General features: G+C 35.3%; 1 protein-coding gene across 2 annotated transcripts in view; it reads left to right on the forward strand.

Moving 5' to 3' along the window:
- oplah (5-oxoprolinase, ATP-hydrolysing) overlaps positions 1–17,893 on the forward strand; it is a 65,575-nt gene extending 47,682 nt beyond the window's left edge. For both annotated transcript variants that reach the window (XM_087274515.1, NM_001200059.1), the window contains 9 exon segments: positions 1,341–1,515; positions 3,507–3,691; positions 4,178–4,324; positions 8,512–8,646; positions 11,421–11,570; positions 12,855–13,012; positions 13,101–13,261; positions 15,842–15,939; positions 17,688–17,893. In XM_087274515.1, the coding sequence (XP_087130641.1) occupies positions 1,341–1,515; positions 3,507–3,691; positions 4,178–4,324; positions 8,512–8,646; positions 11,421–11,570; positions 12,855–13,012; positions 13,101–13,261; positions 15,842–15,939; positions 17,688–17,807 (1,329 nt within the window). In that variant the 3' untranslated portion in view covers positions 17,808–17,893.
- Positions 17,894–18,233: the final 340 nt, after the last annotated feature.

Raw genomic sequence — 18,233 nt, forward strand, 5'->3', positions numbered from 1 at the left:
TTCATGCCTGCTGTTCTCGTGTAAATTTACCAAAGGCCACTGTCTACTGACTGATTGAATGAATGACTGACTGATCAACTGACCCACCCTCCTTTTTCCCTAAACCCCAACCAATAGTGTTTTTTAAAGCACCGATTGCCCCGCCCACCCACTTCCCTAAACCTAACCGACAGTTTTAAAAAGCAATCCAGAGAAAGAAAAGCTCTCACCCGATTTTTACCACGTTTTCAGATTTTACCACATTCTCGCCCTGTTATTCACTAGTTGATTTTTTTTTTTTTTTTTTGGCTTCTGTTTTGTCTTACTCGCTTTTTTGAAACCGTTCTTTGCCGGACTCAAACACAATCAATGTGATCAACTCCTCTTTGCATCTACGTACATGGTGAGCTACTGGACAAACTCGTAACTGCGGGAAAGCCGTCCACACAGAGGTAATCGGTTAGCTGGTTAGCGTGAAAAGGAACGGCGTCATACCGCTCCCTAGCATTCATTTTAGAGATGAAATGCAGCCATACGTACTTTTGACTACATAATTTGCGATTTCCAGGAATGTATATAGCGGTTTTCAGAATGAGCCTATGTTGATAAGTTTATCAGAAAGACTTTTAGTTGATCAAAAGTGATTTAGGCATTTATAGTGTCGTTCATTCATTCAATCATTTATTTTCCTTCGGCTTAGTCCCTCATTTATCAGGGGTCGCCACAGCTCAATGAACCACAATTTATAATGCTATTGTATTGTATAATAAAATCTATTATACAATACAATAACATTATAAATTGTGGTTTTTAAATATTTAATAAAATAAACAGTGATTTTTAAATCACAGTACTCCTCAAAGAATTGTAAAAAAAAATACATTTCACAAAGCCACATTAAGCACCAATAAAAGTTTTTCAGTATTGATACTGTAAGTTGTACAACCACAATAACTGATACAAACTAAAGCACCAAATTTGCATATTACAGTTACTGTATTACAAAAAGGATTTTGTTATGCTGAAGACTAAAATATTTAATGCTGAAAATTCAGGTTTGTCATTACGAGAATATTTAAGGTTAAACAAATAGATTGTACTTATTTTGTAATAATATTCAAATTTTGTACAATTTTAAATTGTAATACTACATTTTTACTGTATATTTATTAAATAAACAGATTTGCTGAGCACAAGTCTTCTTTCAAAAACATCATTAACTTGTTAACACTAGTGTCCATCATATACAGATGCCAATGAAAACAATATGTAATACACTTTATTTGCTTCAATCAAAACATTTTGTGAAATTATATAATGGCTGTAAACAGATTGCATAATATTACTTCTGCCTTGTGTAGGTGTTTCGTGATGGCGTTAGTGCTCCTGTCTTCTTTGTGGCCAGTAGGGGGCATCATGCTGATATAGGGGGCATCACTCCAGGCTCCATGCCCCCTCACTCCACCTCTTTACAGCAGGAGGGTGCTGTCTTCACATCCTTCAAATTGGTCACTGGTGGAATCTTTCAGGAGAAAGGTTAGAAACAACTGATACTGAATGGAGGGCAGGAAGTAATTTTTCTACATAGCAATCGCTATCAGAACATAAATATGTTGCTGTTTTATGTTGTTTATAATTATTTAAATTTGCCAAAATTGCCCAATAGCTTTTATAGACTTCCAACAGTTTTTGCACATAAAGGGCAGAAAGTTAAAGAAACTGGCTGAAAAGCGGAAGGCGACATATAATAAATATTTTTGTAATACATCCATGCATACAAACTTTTTTTAAACACGATAATTTGTTAGACAGCACCAATGAAGATTATATACAGGCCTAGCTATGTGTATAAATATGTGCTATATAAAAATCAGATACAAACACCGCCACACTTGTACAAAATCTAGGAGAAAATAAATAATGTACCCTGGCATGTAATCGCTGCAATGAAATCTCTGTCTTGTTTTGCAATAATCTATGTCTTTACTTGCGTTTTGGTGGATTAAACAATTGTAACGTGAACTATGAGATGTGCAGCAGTGGTGAATGTTGATAGTAAGTTAATTAAGTTTATTCCCACTTACAAAAATAAATAAATAATTAAACATAGACTATGCGTCTACGCTTTTGTATGCTTTCATCTGTTATTTCGTAATGTCTGGAAGATACCCTCTTGGGGGAAATATGTTACAGCTATAGAATATACAGTTGAAGTCAGAATTATTAGCCCCCCTTTGAATTGTTTTTCTTTTTTAAATATTTCCCAATTGATGTTTAACAACGAAAGTTTCACAGTATGTCTGATAATATTTTTTCTTCTGAAGAAAGTCTTTGTTGTTTTATTTCAGCTAGAATTTAAGGATAATTTTTTATGAATCATTTTAAGGTCTAAATTATTAGCCCCTTTAAGCAGATTTTTTTGACTGTCTACAGAACAAACCATCGTTATACAATAACTTGCCTAAATTTATAGTAAACATGTTTTTGAACCACATAGTAAAGTGTATATAATGTGTACTACTTTTTGTTAATAAATGCGACAGAATACTGTGTCATAATAAACTGTAATAAACAACGTTACTGTAAACTGTGGTTCATTATGATGGTATATAATGTAGCATAGAAAACTGAACCCTATTGATTAATTTGTTTGTTACTACAGTTCTGTTGTACCACATGTAGTGGCAATTTTCTTTTAAGGAGACTCAGTGGTCAAAAAGACAAATTCTTACTCTTTTAAACTTTTATTCTTTGCAAAGAAGTTCACACGATCATACATCAACATCAGTTTCTGCAGAGAGTAAGACACAGAAACAGAGTTTGTTCTCTTTTTATCTAGTTTGTAATACCCACAAGGTCATCAGTGACATACAGGATGAATCACAGTTACACCAGTGCTCAAACTTCATTTTTGACCATCTATATTTCAGTCTTACATCCCATACGAACATGTAGTTTATTAAATCAGCATATACTTATCCAGATCTTGTCTGGTGATAAACAGATGTTAAAGCGGTCACACTTGGTCTAACTTAAACAGTACATTCATGTATGAATAAAAGAACAGACCTTTATAATTAGAACAAATTAGTATATAAAATGAATATAAGATGAATAAAATGAATTTCCACCACACACAGCAACAATATAATTGCTACAACAATTTAATTCAAGTAATTATCTATAGTATGCTTTCAAACACTACTTACTATAGAATTTTTAATGTAATGTAATGTAATGCTTGTACAGTTTATACTACCTCGATGGCAGGCAAATATATTTTACTTCAGTAGAAAATTCAGCCGTCTTCATGATATACAGATTATGCCCAAAATATGTGGTTATTTTCTATTTATATCTCCTTTGAAATATGGTATAAATCGCAAAAAATGGATTTTCCTCATTCAGTTTTTTACTTCCTGCCTTCCATCTGAATTTCACGTGCCACCAGAACCACGTAGTTGAAAACAACCTATATTATAATATCAGGGTAATTATGCAAGACTGTTTATGCTTATGTCCATCAGCTGTAACCGAAGCTCTTATGGCACCCGCACAATACCCAGGATGCTCAGGGACACGGAATCTTCGTGACAACCTGTCAGATCTACGGGCACAGGTAGCAGCCAATCAGAGAGGCTGTCAGCTGGTGGGGGAGTTGATTACCAGCTATGGCCTAGATGTTGTCCAGGCATATATGGGACATATTCAGGTAAGTATATTTGCATGATGTATTAAAAGGTCAGTTCACCCAGAAATTAGGATTCTGTTGGTAATGTGTTTTCCAAACCCCCGAGACTTTCGTTAGGCTTCAGAACACAAATTAATTTATTATAGATGAAATCCAAGAGCTCTCCGACTATGGTCACAAGACATTTAAAGATCAGAAAAGGAAGCAAAAACATTGTCAACACGCAAGCCACATTTTGCCTGTAGTAAATGTACACATTGATCTAATGCAGCCGTTAAATAGAGTTATTTTTACAGTTCTTTTGTGCACATAATTGTTCATGGAGCTTCGTACGACTACAGTTTGACCACTGAAGTCACATGAAATGTCAATGTCAAAAACATTGACAATGTTTTTGGTCCATTTACTGGATTTTAAATACATTTACAATTAACAAATGATGAATATCTCGACTTGATGTTTGTTACGGTTTGCTTTTTCATTCTAATTTGTTCTTTGCATATCTAGAGTAATGCAGAGCTTGCAGTTCGAGACATGCTGAAAGATTTTGCTCATCGGCAGCGAGAAAAAACAGGCTCTCTTGAGGTTGAAGCAGAAGATCAAATGGATGATGGAACACTGATCAGACTGAAGGTTCAGATCAATGAAGAGCAAGTAAGAAGTCAACTCTTCTTTCAATTCAGGATTAGAATATAGCATTTGATAATTTTTCTCCTCGTGGTGTCAAGTCGTATTTAATATTGAGATATTTTCCACCAATTTAATGCTAGGCATATTGACATGATCTGCTGAGATTCCAACTGCTAAGTTTTTGGTGTCATACATATTTTTTCAGTATTTTAGAAACTGAATTACTGGGATATCACAGTTGTTGCACAACCAAGGCTTGCAGAAGACCATCTCTGAATACACAACACATCAAACTTAAAATCTACATGAAGCTGCAACTTTTTTTTCGTTCTGTAATGCTGTTTCTAGAAAAGCCAAATATTAAATGAGAAAAACAGTGGGCGTTACTTGTTTTTTTCTACTGTAAGCTGATTGGATGTAGTAAAGTAGGCATTTCATTCAGAAAGATTGGGGAAAGAGTTTGGGGACAGTTATTACAACCTAAAGGCACCTCCTCCTCATCGATTCTGTTTGTTGTCAAATCTGACAGTGGGAGCAGCGTGGGTAAATATGTTTGCCATTCCCAATTCATAAGATATATGTAATCTAACAAATTTACTCAAAACAAATAGCATTTTCCGATATCAATTACAGATTAGAAGAGCAAACAATTTTCCTTCTTAATGACACGCAAAGATGAATCGTTCATCACAAAACTAACAAAGTGAGCTAACAAAATCATATGGTTATGTTTGATTTCATAGGGACTTTAAACCAGATGGGCTACAGCAGCAGAAAAGTACACAGATACAGCTAAGAAGAGGAAACCCAGGCTACATTTTGTAGTTTTTCAAAGTAGACTGGAAAAAGATTCCTGATAAGTTTTGATTTCTGCTGCAATAGTTGTAAAATGTATTGACTAATTTGGCTGTACAATTGGGATACTCTATTAGATTGAGATATGTGGAGGTATTTTATTCATTCATTTTCTTTTTGGCTTAGTCCCTATATTAATCAGGGGTCGCCACAGCGGAAGGACCCGCCAACTTATCCAGCATATGCTTTGGTGAGCATTTGAAGATTGTGTAACAAACCACCGCTACTTCACCCCCGAGGGCCATGACGAGGGGCTTGCATTAAAGCAGTCAAGGGTTACTGCATTTTAAACTGCGAATACCACATAGCCTGCATAAGGCTCCACTACTTCAAAACAGTAGTTTCCACTACTACAAAACAGGAAGAAATTATCTAAAAACTTAACATCCTATTTAGTTTCAAAAAACAATTTGATGCTTGATCTGGTTTAATTGTTAATTATGCTTGTTTTTGCCCTCTTGCATAGCAGACAATACAGTCCTTTTCCTGTAACATTAAATAATACCTAGTTGTTGCAAAAGAAAATCCCCACACCACTATTCCAGCACCACAGCCTAAATCATTGTTCAACAAGATGGATACATACTTGTATGTTTTAAGCCTATTTTGACCTTACTGTACAACTACTGCAGCAGGAAGCAAAACTCAGGAATCAGGAAACCCTTTTCCTGGCTATTATTGCATTTTGACAAACTTGTAGCCTCGATTTCCTGTTCTTAGCTGACAGGAGAACCTGGTGTGCTTCTCTGCTGCTGTAACCCATCTGGTTAAAGTATGATGTGTTGCATGTGTAGAGGTGCAAACCTTGGTTGTAACAAGTGGTTATTTTAGTAACAGTTGCTTTCAATCATCTTAATACACTCTGTGTATAGCCCTCTAACCTCTGGCATTAACAAAGCATTTCACTATTCTGAACTTCAGCAGATTGTAATAAACATAAGTATGATTATGAGGAGTTTGAATGTAGTTTGGACTGTATTTCCTATGCTGCCTTTATTACATGACCTACTTGTGTCAGTTGCATCCCTTCACTTCCATTTATAAATTGTAATATTCCATTTTGAGACTCTGTGCAGGGTTAACTGGGTATAGCTGTCTTTCAAATATGTGTTGAATATTTTCAATTTTAATTAGGGCTGCACAATATATCGTTTCAGCATTGATATTGCTGTTTGTGCATTCGTAATAGTCACATCGCATGATATGCAATGTTGAGTTTAAACTACAGTTAACTAGGAGCTACAGAAATGTATTTAATTGCTGTATTTACACAGACTCTATATGATTTATATATATATATATATATATATATATATATATATATATATATATATATATATATATATATATAAAAGGTTTTCTCATCTGAGAAAACTACATCTGAAAATTACATTATTTTGCTTACACCACTGGCTGTTTAAGGAAATACTCTTAATTTTGGCCTATTTCCTCTTAAGTTAAAAACAAAACAATATTGTTACTTGATCTAAGAATTTTTAGTTGTTTGGCTTAGAAATGAGACAGAACAAAGTAAGAATAGCATGTTTTGCATTGTGATTATTCAGTCTCTGTACCTGAATACTGTTAGACCCTCCAGAAAACTTGTGAAACTGTATTCTTATCGCAATATTTATTGCAAAAAAATAAAATATCGCAATATCGGATTTTTCCAGTATCATGCAGCCCTAATTTGAATGAATAATTCAGTTACTGACTCATGTAGACTTTGCATCTTTGATGAATCAACGTTTTTGAAGTGTCTCTTGGTCAAATTATTTAGTGAGGAATGTTTCATACACGTGCTATATATAATGTAACAAAATGTCAAAAGAAGGACATTTATTTTAAATGTAATTCTCACAAATGCAATCAACATTTTCAAGATTCAAGGTGAACTTAATAAAAAAGAATTCCAATTAAACAGATTTTGTGCTTTGGTTTACTGTAATGGTATTGTAACAGACAGTTTTTTTTTTATTATTGAAAAGCTCATCGTCAACTTTATTAGGTGCACCTGTCCAACTGCTCGCTAATGCAAATTTCTAATCAGCCAATCACATGGCAGCAACTCAATGCATTTAGGAATGTACACATGGTCAAGACGATCTGCTGTAGTTCAAACCAAGCATCAGAATGGAGAAGAAAGGTGATTTAAGTAACTTAGAATGTGGCATGTTTGTTGGTGCCAAATGGGCTGGTCTGAGTGTTTTAGAAACTGCTGATCTACAGGGATTTTCACACACAACATCTTTAATGTTTACAGAAAATGAGCCGCAAAAGAGAAAATATCCATTGAGCGGCAGTTCTGTGGGTGCAAATGCCTTGTTGATGCCAGAGGTCAAAAGAGCATGACCAGACTGGTTTGAGCTAATAAAAATGCAACAGTAACTCAAATAATCACTCGGTACAACCAAGATATGCAGAAAAGCATCTCTGAATGCACAACACGTCAAACCTTGAGGCGGATGAGCTACAGCAGCAGAAAACCCTACTGGGAGCCACATCTGACAGCTAAGAACACAAAACTGAGGCTAAAATTTGCACAGGCTCACCAAAAATGGACAATAGAAGATTGGAAAAACATGGCCTGGCCTGATAAGTCTCGATTTTTGCTAAAACATGGTAGTAAGGGCAGATTTTGGCGTCAACAACATGAAAGCATGTATACATCCTACCTTGTATCAATGGTTCAAGCTGGTGGTGGTGGTTTAATGGTGCGAGGGATATTTTCTTGGCTCATTTTGGGTCTATTAGTGCCAATTAAGTATTGTGTCAATGCCACAGCCTACCTGAATATTGTTGCTGACCATGTCTATCCCTTGATGATCAGAGTATACCCATCTTCTAATGGCCACTTACAGCAGAAGAGCGATCATGTCATAAAGCATGAATCATCTCAGACAGTTTTTTTAACATGACAATGTGTTCACTGCACTCATATAACCTCCACAGTCCCCAGACTCAATCTGATATAGCACTTTTATCGGTGGACCGGGAGATCCGCATCATGGATGTGCAACTGATAAATCTGCAGCAACTGCGTGATACTATTAATAAGTCAATATGGCCAAACTAAGAAATATTTCCAGTATCTTATTATATATGCTACGAAGTTTTAAGGCAGTTCTGAAAGGGGGTCCAACCCAGCAATAATAAGGTGTACTTAAGAAAGTGGCCACTGAGTGTATACAAAACATTCATGGGTCACGTAAATTTCCAGTACAAATATATGTACTTTTATACTCCTCATAGAAAACCTGATTGAATTCCTATAGTGATATGTGAACATTAAAAGAAGATCTTTTACATTGCAGTAGTGATGACTATTGTTTGTCTATCTGTTTGTCTGTCTACAGGGCAGCGCTGTGTTTGATTTCACCGGTACGGGGACTGAAGTTTGGGGCAATTGTAATGCTCCTCGTGCCATTACACTTTCTGCCCTAATATACTGTCTGAGATGCATGGTGGGCCAGGACATCCCCCTCAACCAGGTGACATACAAACACTCACTTTTAGGGATTGTGCTTTAAAAATTCTTACAATAAACATGTAGAATTTTTAGTAACAATAAAGTAAGGAAGGGGCGGAGTAGTGGTGCAGTATGTAGTGCTGCTGCCTTACAGCAAGAACGTAGCTGGTTCTATCCTCGGCTTAGTTGGCATATCTGTGTTGAGTTTGCCTGTTCTCCCTGTGTTCGCGTGGGTGTCCTCCGGGTGCTCTGGTTTCCCCCACAGGCAAAAGACATGCAGTACAGGTGAATTGGGTAGGCTAAATTGTCTGTAGTGTATGAATGTGTGTGTGAGTGTTTGTAGATGTTTCCCAGAGATGGGTTGCGGCTGGAAGAGCATATGCTGCGTAAAAACGTGCTGGATAAGTTGGCGGTTCATTTCGCTGTGGCGACCCCGGATTAATAAAGGGACTAAGCTGATAAAAGAATGAATGAATGTACAAAAGTAAGGAAGTCGAAGGTGACAAAAGATGGAGGTTGGAGGAGAGAAGTGAGAAACTCCTTGTCTCTAGCACAGCAGATTTTTTCCCGTTTTTAAAAATTAAAAAGACATTCTGCTTAGTGGTATCAAAAAAAGTGATACCAGTCATTGTTATATTTTAAAGGTGCAGTATGTAAGTTTGACACCCAGTGGTTGAACTAGGTATTGCACTCTTGGATTAAAACAAATGCAAGCGCAGGTTGCCAAATTGAAGACGTAATTTAAAACGTGTTCAAAATAAAAGCAACGGCACAATAGAAGGAATATTTTCCATATTAAAAGGAGTTTTTGACCTAACCAACACCTCAAATTCATATATTAGAAACTGTTTCTATTTCTCACAGTCGAACAACAGAAAACTATGACAAAACTTACATACAACACCTTTAAATGGCAAGTCTTATGTGTATTTACAGGTAAAATAGACTGTAAAGGGACAAGCATATTCTGCTCTGTCCAAATAATAGACCGTTATTATTTGTAGCATTATCTGCATAAACATTGTCCCAGATGAATGAAGAGACAATTTCAGAGTATTTCATTCACAGTATTCTAGTGTTTCTCAGTAAGAAATACTTTTATGGTAAACATTTTGATGTATAGTAACTATATATAACTAAATATTATTTTGATTTTACATTGTAACTGCATGGCATTATATGCTATGCTGGTTTGATGACAAACAAATTATATAAAAATTTGCTTAAATTATATTGAGTCTATTTATGTGATCTTGATGTTATATTGATGAGTGAAACCACTTAAATATTAATATCATTCAAGGACTGTCAAACCCCATCAGGTTTTTTCAGTCATCTAATACTGAATACCTGAGTGTTAATTCTCTCTTTCTGTCATGCATTCACATACATTTTAGCTTGAAATATGAATGGACAAAACAATGTCCAGATATATTTTTATTTTTATTAATATTTTATAACAACAACTGATATACCAAATAAAGAAATGAGCTAGTCGTGGAGAGTGAATGAGTGAAATACTGAGGATGGAATGTCCATATTCTTCACACATTTGTAATATGAAAAAAACAAACTGAACATTATTAACAACATAATGTATAGCATTTTAGTATGATATGAATTTGGTAAATGCTTGTACAAGCCCAAATCAGAAAAAGTTAGGAGAGTATAGAAAATGCAAATAAAGTTATTTCTAAATTTACTTTAACTTGTATTTCATTGCCAACAATACAATAACACATTATTTTATGCGTTACTCTTTTTCATACTTTGTATGATCCATATCTTCTTTGATACGGAACCCATGGCACCTTTTTCTTCTAAAAAAATACCTGGTTAACTGATTCATCTGACCACAGTAAACATTTCCATTGTGTAATGGTCCATTTCAGATGCCTTCGAGCTCAGAAAAGTCGTTGGCACTTCTGGACACTGCTAACATTGGGCTTCCTTTTGGCACAGTACAGTTTTAACTAGCATTTGTGGATGTAACTACATATTGTAGTACTTGACAAAGGTTTGCCAAAGTAGTCCTTAGCCCATGTGGTGATATCACATATAGATAATTAAAGAAGCTTGATGCAGTGACACCTGAGGGATCAGAGATCACAATTGTTCAGCTTAGGCTTGCGTCGTTGTCCTTTACGCACTGAAATTTCTCCAGATTCCTTGAAACTTTAAATGATGTTATGCAGTGTTGAAGGCGAAATATCCAAATGTCTTTTTATCTTTCTTTGAGGAACATTTGTTTTTAAACATTTCAAAAAATGTCTGATGTATCTGTTGGCAAACTAACGATCCTCTGCCTCTGCCTGCATCTTTGCTCTTAAAAGACTAGACCTTTATTGGATGCTGCTTTCATACCAAATCTTAATTACAATCACCTGTTGACACCACCTGTTTCAAGTCATCATTTAACTAATTTACCTGATTACTAGCCCTAAATTTCTCCTGTCCCAACTTTTTTGGAATGTGTTGCAGGTCTGATTGACAGGAAAGGATGTATGTTTACAAATAAAATAAAGTTGACCAGACAAAACATGAAATATTTTCTGTTCATATTGTCTGCAAAGAAATATAAGTCAAAGTAAATTTGGAAATCGCTACTTTCTTTTTTATTTGAGTTTTCCTTATCGTCCTAACTTTTTCTGATTTGGGGTCGTAATAATACTATACTAATACTATACTAATAACTGTTATTAATGTTATTACTAATACTATTGCTAGTACATGTAATTAAAATCTTTTAAATATTAAATTCTCTTTATGTGTGATTGATATATTTTGTGTTTTTAGGGCTGTCTTGCCCCCGTTAAAGTCATTATCCCCCCTGGCTCAATCCTCCAGCCATCTCAGAACGCTGCAGTAGTGGGCGGTAATGTACTGACCTCACAGAGAGTGGTGGACGTCATCTTCAAAGCCTTTCAAGTGTGTGCTGCCTCACAGGTACATTACTTTAGTCTAAACTATCAGTATTTACACTAGCTGATGAAATCTCCTTGTGCTGCTAAACTCACAAGGTAAAATATGGATATGGATTTCATATAAAATTCACTCAAAGTTAGAGATAATTATCTATATATGCAGCATATACTATGTGTATGCACATAAAATCTATTTAACCTGTTAACTCAATGGGTTTGTCAGTTGTCATTGCATGTTTAAAACAATTCTAATCTATTCTTAATTTAAAGTGTTTAGAGTACACCCCATTTTGAAAACGAATATTTTAATCCATTTCTCAGTGAATATAGGCAATGTATTTTGGTGCATATAAACAAAAATATTTATTAAAATAGTATTTTAGTCACCAAACATATTTAAAAATTAAAAAATAATACACTTAAATTTAAGCAAAATTTAGCAAAAAAAAAATTACAGCCTACACAATTTCAATTTTTGCATCTCTTGATTTTTCCTCTTTTTTTAAATTTGTATTTAATATTTTTCTATAACATTAATTTGTGTGTACTAGTTTTTAGACCATTAACATAAATTATTTTGTTGGATAAGCTCCAGATTTGGCTTCAGTACTGACTAATCTAATGTATATGCACAAATATAATATTGTATAGCTTCCTATTAAAAATATGAATTTAAAATATAGATTTGTGAGCAGTCTGCTTATATATGCTGAGCACTGTAGCTTGACCAATCTAATACTGACAAACATATATCGCTGAAAATCTATAACAGTGTACTTTTCATTACACAATTGTTTTGCAGGAAATATTATGCAGTAATAATATTTTTTATTAATTTGTGACAAGAAAAGGTAGCAAAAAAAGTCATGGAGTTATGAAATTCTTTTTTATGAAAAGCCAATTCATAACCTTCCATATGAATGTGCCACCTATTCATTAAAATGTAAAACATTTATTGCAGTAGATTTCTATTACAATAACCCTAAGCAGCTATAACCTTTTTGTTTATTGTTTTCATGTAACTTCAACTTCTCTTCTATAAAACAAGACTATAGGACTATATTCAAAAGGAGATCAGAACTATATTCACTGGAATCTACACATTACCTTTTCAAGCCTACATTTAAAAATTGGCTTGACTGTTAACAGGTTTAATATTTATCAACTTTATACATACATTAAAATGTATTATATTTGCAACATTTATAATATAGATTTTGTGATGTGAGTATACCGTATGTAAGCAGGTACAGTAGTATGTTTTACATCCAAGCATTTATTATATCATCTCTTATTATGTTTTAAGGGTTGCATGAACAATGTGTCATTCGGCTGTGAGAAAAGCGGTTACTATGAGACAGTTGCTGGTGGAGCAGGGGCGGGGCCAAGCTGGAACGGACGTGGCGGGATTCACACTCATATGACAAACACTCGCATCACTGACCCTGAGATCCTCGAGAGCAGGTCTGAATGTTTAACAGAATTATACAAACATTACATTCATTCCTAGGCAGAAGAAATGCTTAAAGTCAATTTGATATCGGCATTTCAGGTATCCAGTGATTCTTGAGCAGTTTTCTCTGCGACCTTATTCTGGAGGGGCAGGTCTGTACCGTGGCGGGGATGGTGTGATCCGGAAACTGAGATTTCGTAGTCCAGTGGTTCTGTCAGTGCTGACGGAGAGACGCTCTACAAAACCCTATGGCCTACATGGTACCTTCATCTGCAGTATATTTATTTATTCATTCATTCATTTTATTTTCGGCTCAGTCCCTTTATTAATCTGGGGTCACTACAGTGGAATGAACCGCCAACTTATCCAGCATATGATTTATGCAGCATATGCCCTTCCAGTTGCAACCCATCACTGGGAAACATCCATACACACTCAATCACACACATTAACTACTGACAGTTTAGCCTACCCAATTCACCTATACCACATGTTTTTGGACCGGGGGAACTGAACTGCAAATATATATATATTAGTTGACTTTACGCTAAAAAGCGAATTCACTTTTGTTATTATGGTTCGCACCCTGGTGCATGGTCTAATGCTGTGTTCACACCAGACGCAGAAGGAGCGTCAAGCGCAAGTGATTTACATGTTAAGTCAATGTAAACGTGAGAATAGACATCCTGCGGCATGAAATGCGTGAATGTCGCATCGTGAATGACTCGGATTGCACGAATGGTGCAGTGCAAATGGCGTGATAAGTGCAAATTGAGCGTTTTGTACATTTGACACGCTTAAATTGTGTTTCGCGTGAATCGCTCGAGTTTTGAACTTTGAACTTAAGCAGACACCAGCGCCGCGTTTAACAATCAGGAGCTTGCTCTTGTGGGGGCGTGATTGTGACATAGCGCCTGTTGTTAGTATCCTGGAGGAAATCCTACAGCTGACACCTGAAAAAGCCTCCATCATCCAAGTTAAGTTTTTAGAGGAGTTTATGAGCTCACAGAGATGGATGCACCTCTGAAAGGATCTAGTGGACTCAGACATGGTCCTAAATGTATTGATGCTGTTTTTCAGCCTTCATAAAGCACATAAAATCTGTTATTTTCTTAATAAAATCCATGTTAGCCATTTTGTAACAAGGCTAGAGTCACAGACACGAATCCACGTCTGCACTGAAGTGAAATTGATGCGCAAATGAAACAGATTTGATGCACGAATGAAGCAGGGATTGACGGATGCATGAAGCGAGTAAACTCAAATGTTAACGAGGTTATTTACGCGCGAATAGCTCAATTTATCCGCACGTTCCGCCTCTGGTGTGAACACAGCATAACACGGTTGTCTTTATTCTCTTAATGAGTTATGGCTGTGTAAGCGTTTGGACCAGCATTTAGTTGGTCAATTGTGCAGTCTATTCAGTCCTTAAAATAGCAACTCGCCAACAAAGCACCTGAACACACCCATTAGACCCATTAGACCAGCACACCCATGAGTCGCCAAAATGGCACAAATGGATTTGCTATTTAAACAATGTGGTGCAAAATGTGAAAATTATTATGATGACAGATTTTTTATTTTTTGAATGAACTTTCACTTTAAGTAAACTGACTGTGCGTAATTATAAAATTAGTAAATAGTTCCCAGTTACAATGGGCTTAGGCCCCGTTTACACTAGTGCGTTTTAGTTTGAAAACGCATAAGTTTTGCTACGGTTACGCCATCCGTCCACACTACGCCGGAGTTCTCGAGCGCCGAAAACGGAGCGTTTTGAAAACGCTGGAGAGGCCGTTTTCATTCTAAAACGCTGCTGCTCCGTCTCAGTGTGGATGGGGAAAGACGGAGACATCTGAAAACGGAGGCGGGGCTGCAAACGTTCGCCTATCTGATTGGGGCTTTTCCTCAATATTAAGTAGCCCACACACAGTTCAGTCTCGCATCCTCTTCTTGTAAGTTAAGACTTCGCAAGTTTGATCAAGGCTGCAGTCTCCCCCTTCTCAGTTTGATATGGAAAACATACCGAGGACACAGGTAAATCTTCAAAGGGAACAGTGTACTTTATAACTTCATTTACATCACCTTGGCTACGTTGTTTCACTTTCTCAACAATAAAATGTAAACATGATTTAAGGAACTGCCTATTTTCATTTTAATATTAGCAACTTAACAGACAGCAGAAATGTTGAGGCGCCGTGCTGCAAATATGAGCGTCATCTTCACTGTGTGGATATTTAAAACAAAACGGAGCCCATAACAACTGTCTCCTTTCAATTTCAGTGAAAATACAAACGCACCCTCTCTTTTGCTGAATATCAGTTTTAATAATCAATAATTATAAAAGTATAACATACAATAAGTTTATACATTGTAGGAAACAAAGGCAAGCGATCAGTCAATGTACCTGGATTAATCATTAACTTTGCGCTTAACCAAAACATGTTACCCGTGAACAAGTAACTTAATAGATTCCAATGACCAAAGTCAGGGAATTGGCCTATGTCGTTAGATAAAGACAACAACATGAATGAAATATCACGTTTAGCAAATATAGTAAGATTAGATCCAGCGGGAGATGCTTGATGAGCATGGTAACGCTGGGTAAAACGCGAGTGTGGACGCGGATCGTTTTCATTCTACAACGCCGTTTTAAAACTAAAACGCATTAGTGTAAACGGGGCCTTACTCAACTTAAGTAAAGTCAACTTGTTTATTTTAAAGCAATGAGTTTACTCACTTTGTAAATTATTTTAGTAATCAAATAATTACTTTTTACAATGTTCATTATCTCCTTGCATCTGTGTACAGTAGTCATCATCTATAATTTTTGACTGTTCTAGGAGGTAAAAATGGAGCACCTGGGCTGAATTTGTTACATAAAACAGATGGCAGAGTCTTAAATTTAGGGGCCAAGACTACCATCAGCCTGGATCCTGGGGTAAGACAACTTTTCTGTGTTTTTACATACTAGAGAATTTCTCAAAGTTGTTGAAGAATCATTAAATCTTCTCTAAGCAGCTGTTATTTCTCCCCACGGTTTGGGAAAATGCTATAAAAATTGTTGGCGAACACACAACAGCGTGTTCAGTTTTGTTTTATTGTCAGAATAAAGAGTGTTAAAGGGTTTGTTTACCCAAAAATTCAAATTCCTTTATAAATTTCATCTCATTACTGTTCCAATCCCCTGAGACGTTTAATTAGAAAATTTAGATATTAGGATATTAAGATTTTATGACAAGACATTTAAAATCCAGAAAATGAACCAAAACGCTGTAAAACTTCAGTAGTTCAGATGTAATGAATATGAAGCTCCAAGAAAAAACCTGTTTAAATGAATTTGTTTGCCTGTATCTTTTGTGTCAGATAAGGGTGTGCTACAGGGAACACAATGCTTGTTTGTTACACTGATTGCCTAATAAATGCTTAGCCTGACCTGTCACGGATGAGAAGACAAAGGCAATATATGGAAAACTAGTCACTTTCGTTAAAACCTGCCATTTAAACCTTGTGCTTCATAAAAAAAAAATTTAAAAAGATGTAGGTCATTAAAGGATTTTTATATGAAAAAACTAAACTTTTGCCTTTTTTGTAAATGTTTGAGTATTAAAAAATGTATTTAATTTAAGGAATTGATTTTAATGAATTAACACTTGTTTATTTAATCTACATTTTATTTTGTTTGTACAAAATTTTTATTTGGTTTATTTTGCAATTTACTAAATGATTATCATCAATTCTCAAATGATGTTTAACAGAGCAAGGAATTTTTCATAGTATTTCCTTTAATATTTTTTCTTCTGTAGAAAGTCTTATGTGTTTTATCCTGGCTAGAATAAAAACAGGTCTAAATATTTTGAAACTTATTTTAAGGTCAATATTATTAGCCCCCTTAAGCAATATATTTTTTGATTATCTGCAGAAGAAACTACTGATATAGAAGGACTTTGCCATGCTGCAAAAGTTACATTACAAGACATGCTTTTAGTCATTTTCATGTGAAACTGAACTACAGAGCAACAAATGTGTACAACTGGAAAGGGGGCGGTAAATGATGCAATAATCCTTTTATCCCGATGAATTTTTTTTTCATAATCGCTAGAAGCCGAAATCGAAACTGAATTTTCAATTAACTGCACAGCAATAATGCGTTTGAGTTTGAGCATTTTTACGTACTAAAAAATAGATTTATGTCCATAAGGACACACCAGGCTTAATTTAAAATAGGTTATTTGCTTGATTTATTTTGATCTAATGAATTCTTGAAAAATCTTGCTACCTAATATTTCTGTATAATTTTTTTTTTTTTTACAGTTTTGAGATTTTTAAATGCTACAGTACAATAGTAATTTTCATTTGTCTGCATTTTAATTCATAAGCAAACATGCAAAAAAAAAAGAATACATTGGGCAGTGAAAATGCAAATGAACCAATCAATGATGACCTGTAGGATCTGCTGGTTATTAAGCTAATATGATCCCATTTCAATTTAATGTGTTTGTTAGGAGATGGATGGATGGATGGATGGATGGATGGATGGATGGATGGATGGATGGATGGGTGGGTGGATGGATGGAGGGATGGATGGATGGATGGGTGGATTTTTTGAAAATCGTTTTCTGTTATTTAGTATAAAAATATTAAAATGTCATAAAAGTGGACTGATGCAACTTGTGGTACACATAACAGGACATGTTCAGTCTGTTCACTCCTGGAGGAGGTGGATATGGACGTGTGGATGAGCAGGATGGAGATCATCATCTCCCCTCTAAACGCCGTTGCCTGCATGAGTCACAAAACAAGGTTTAAGAAGACTTTTAGTAAAAAGCAAAGCATTGGATGATAAAAAAACTGTTGTTGAAGACAGCTGAAATAAAATCTAATGCATCTTCTTATGTCAAGTGAATTTTTATTCTAAACTGTGTTTTACAATGGTCGTTAGTTTCAGTTTTTATTGAAGGTAAATTAGGAAGGATGAAACACGCAATGGATGGGTGTCATTGATAATAAGTTTACAATGTAGCTGCCCATCCATCCAGGACATACATTTGATTAAATTTCCTTTACAAAGATTTGACAAGTCCCAGTATTCTGCACCTATGTGAAGTTTAGTTATAATCTAATTTAGAGAGGATCAATTGCTTATGATTGCTTGTAGCTGTCCCTGCATTATTCAATTTATAATTCACCAATCAGTTGATTCCTAAGCCACTATAAATACCCCAAGTTCCATAC

Source organism: Danio rerio, chromosome 12, assembly GCF_052040795.2.
Source record: "Danio rerio strain M-AB ecotype USA chromosome 12, GRCz13ab, whole genome shotgun sequence".
In the NCBI taxonomy this organism is placed as follows: Eukaryota; Metazoa; Chordata; class Actinopteri; order Cypriniformes; family Danionidae; genus Danio; species Danio rerio.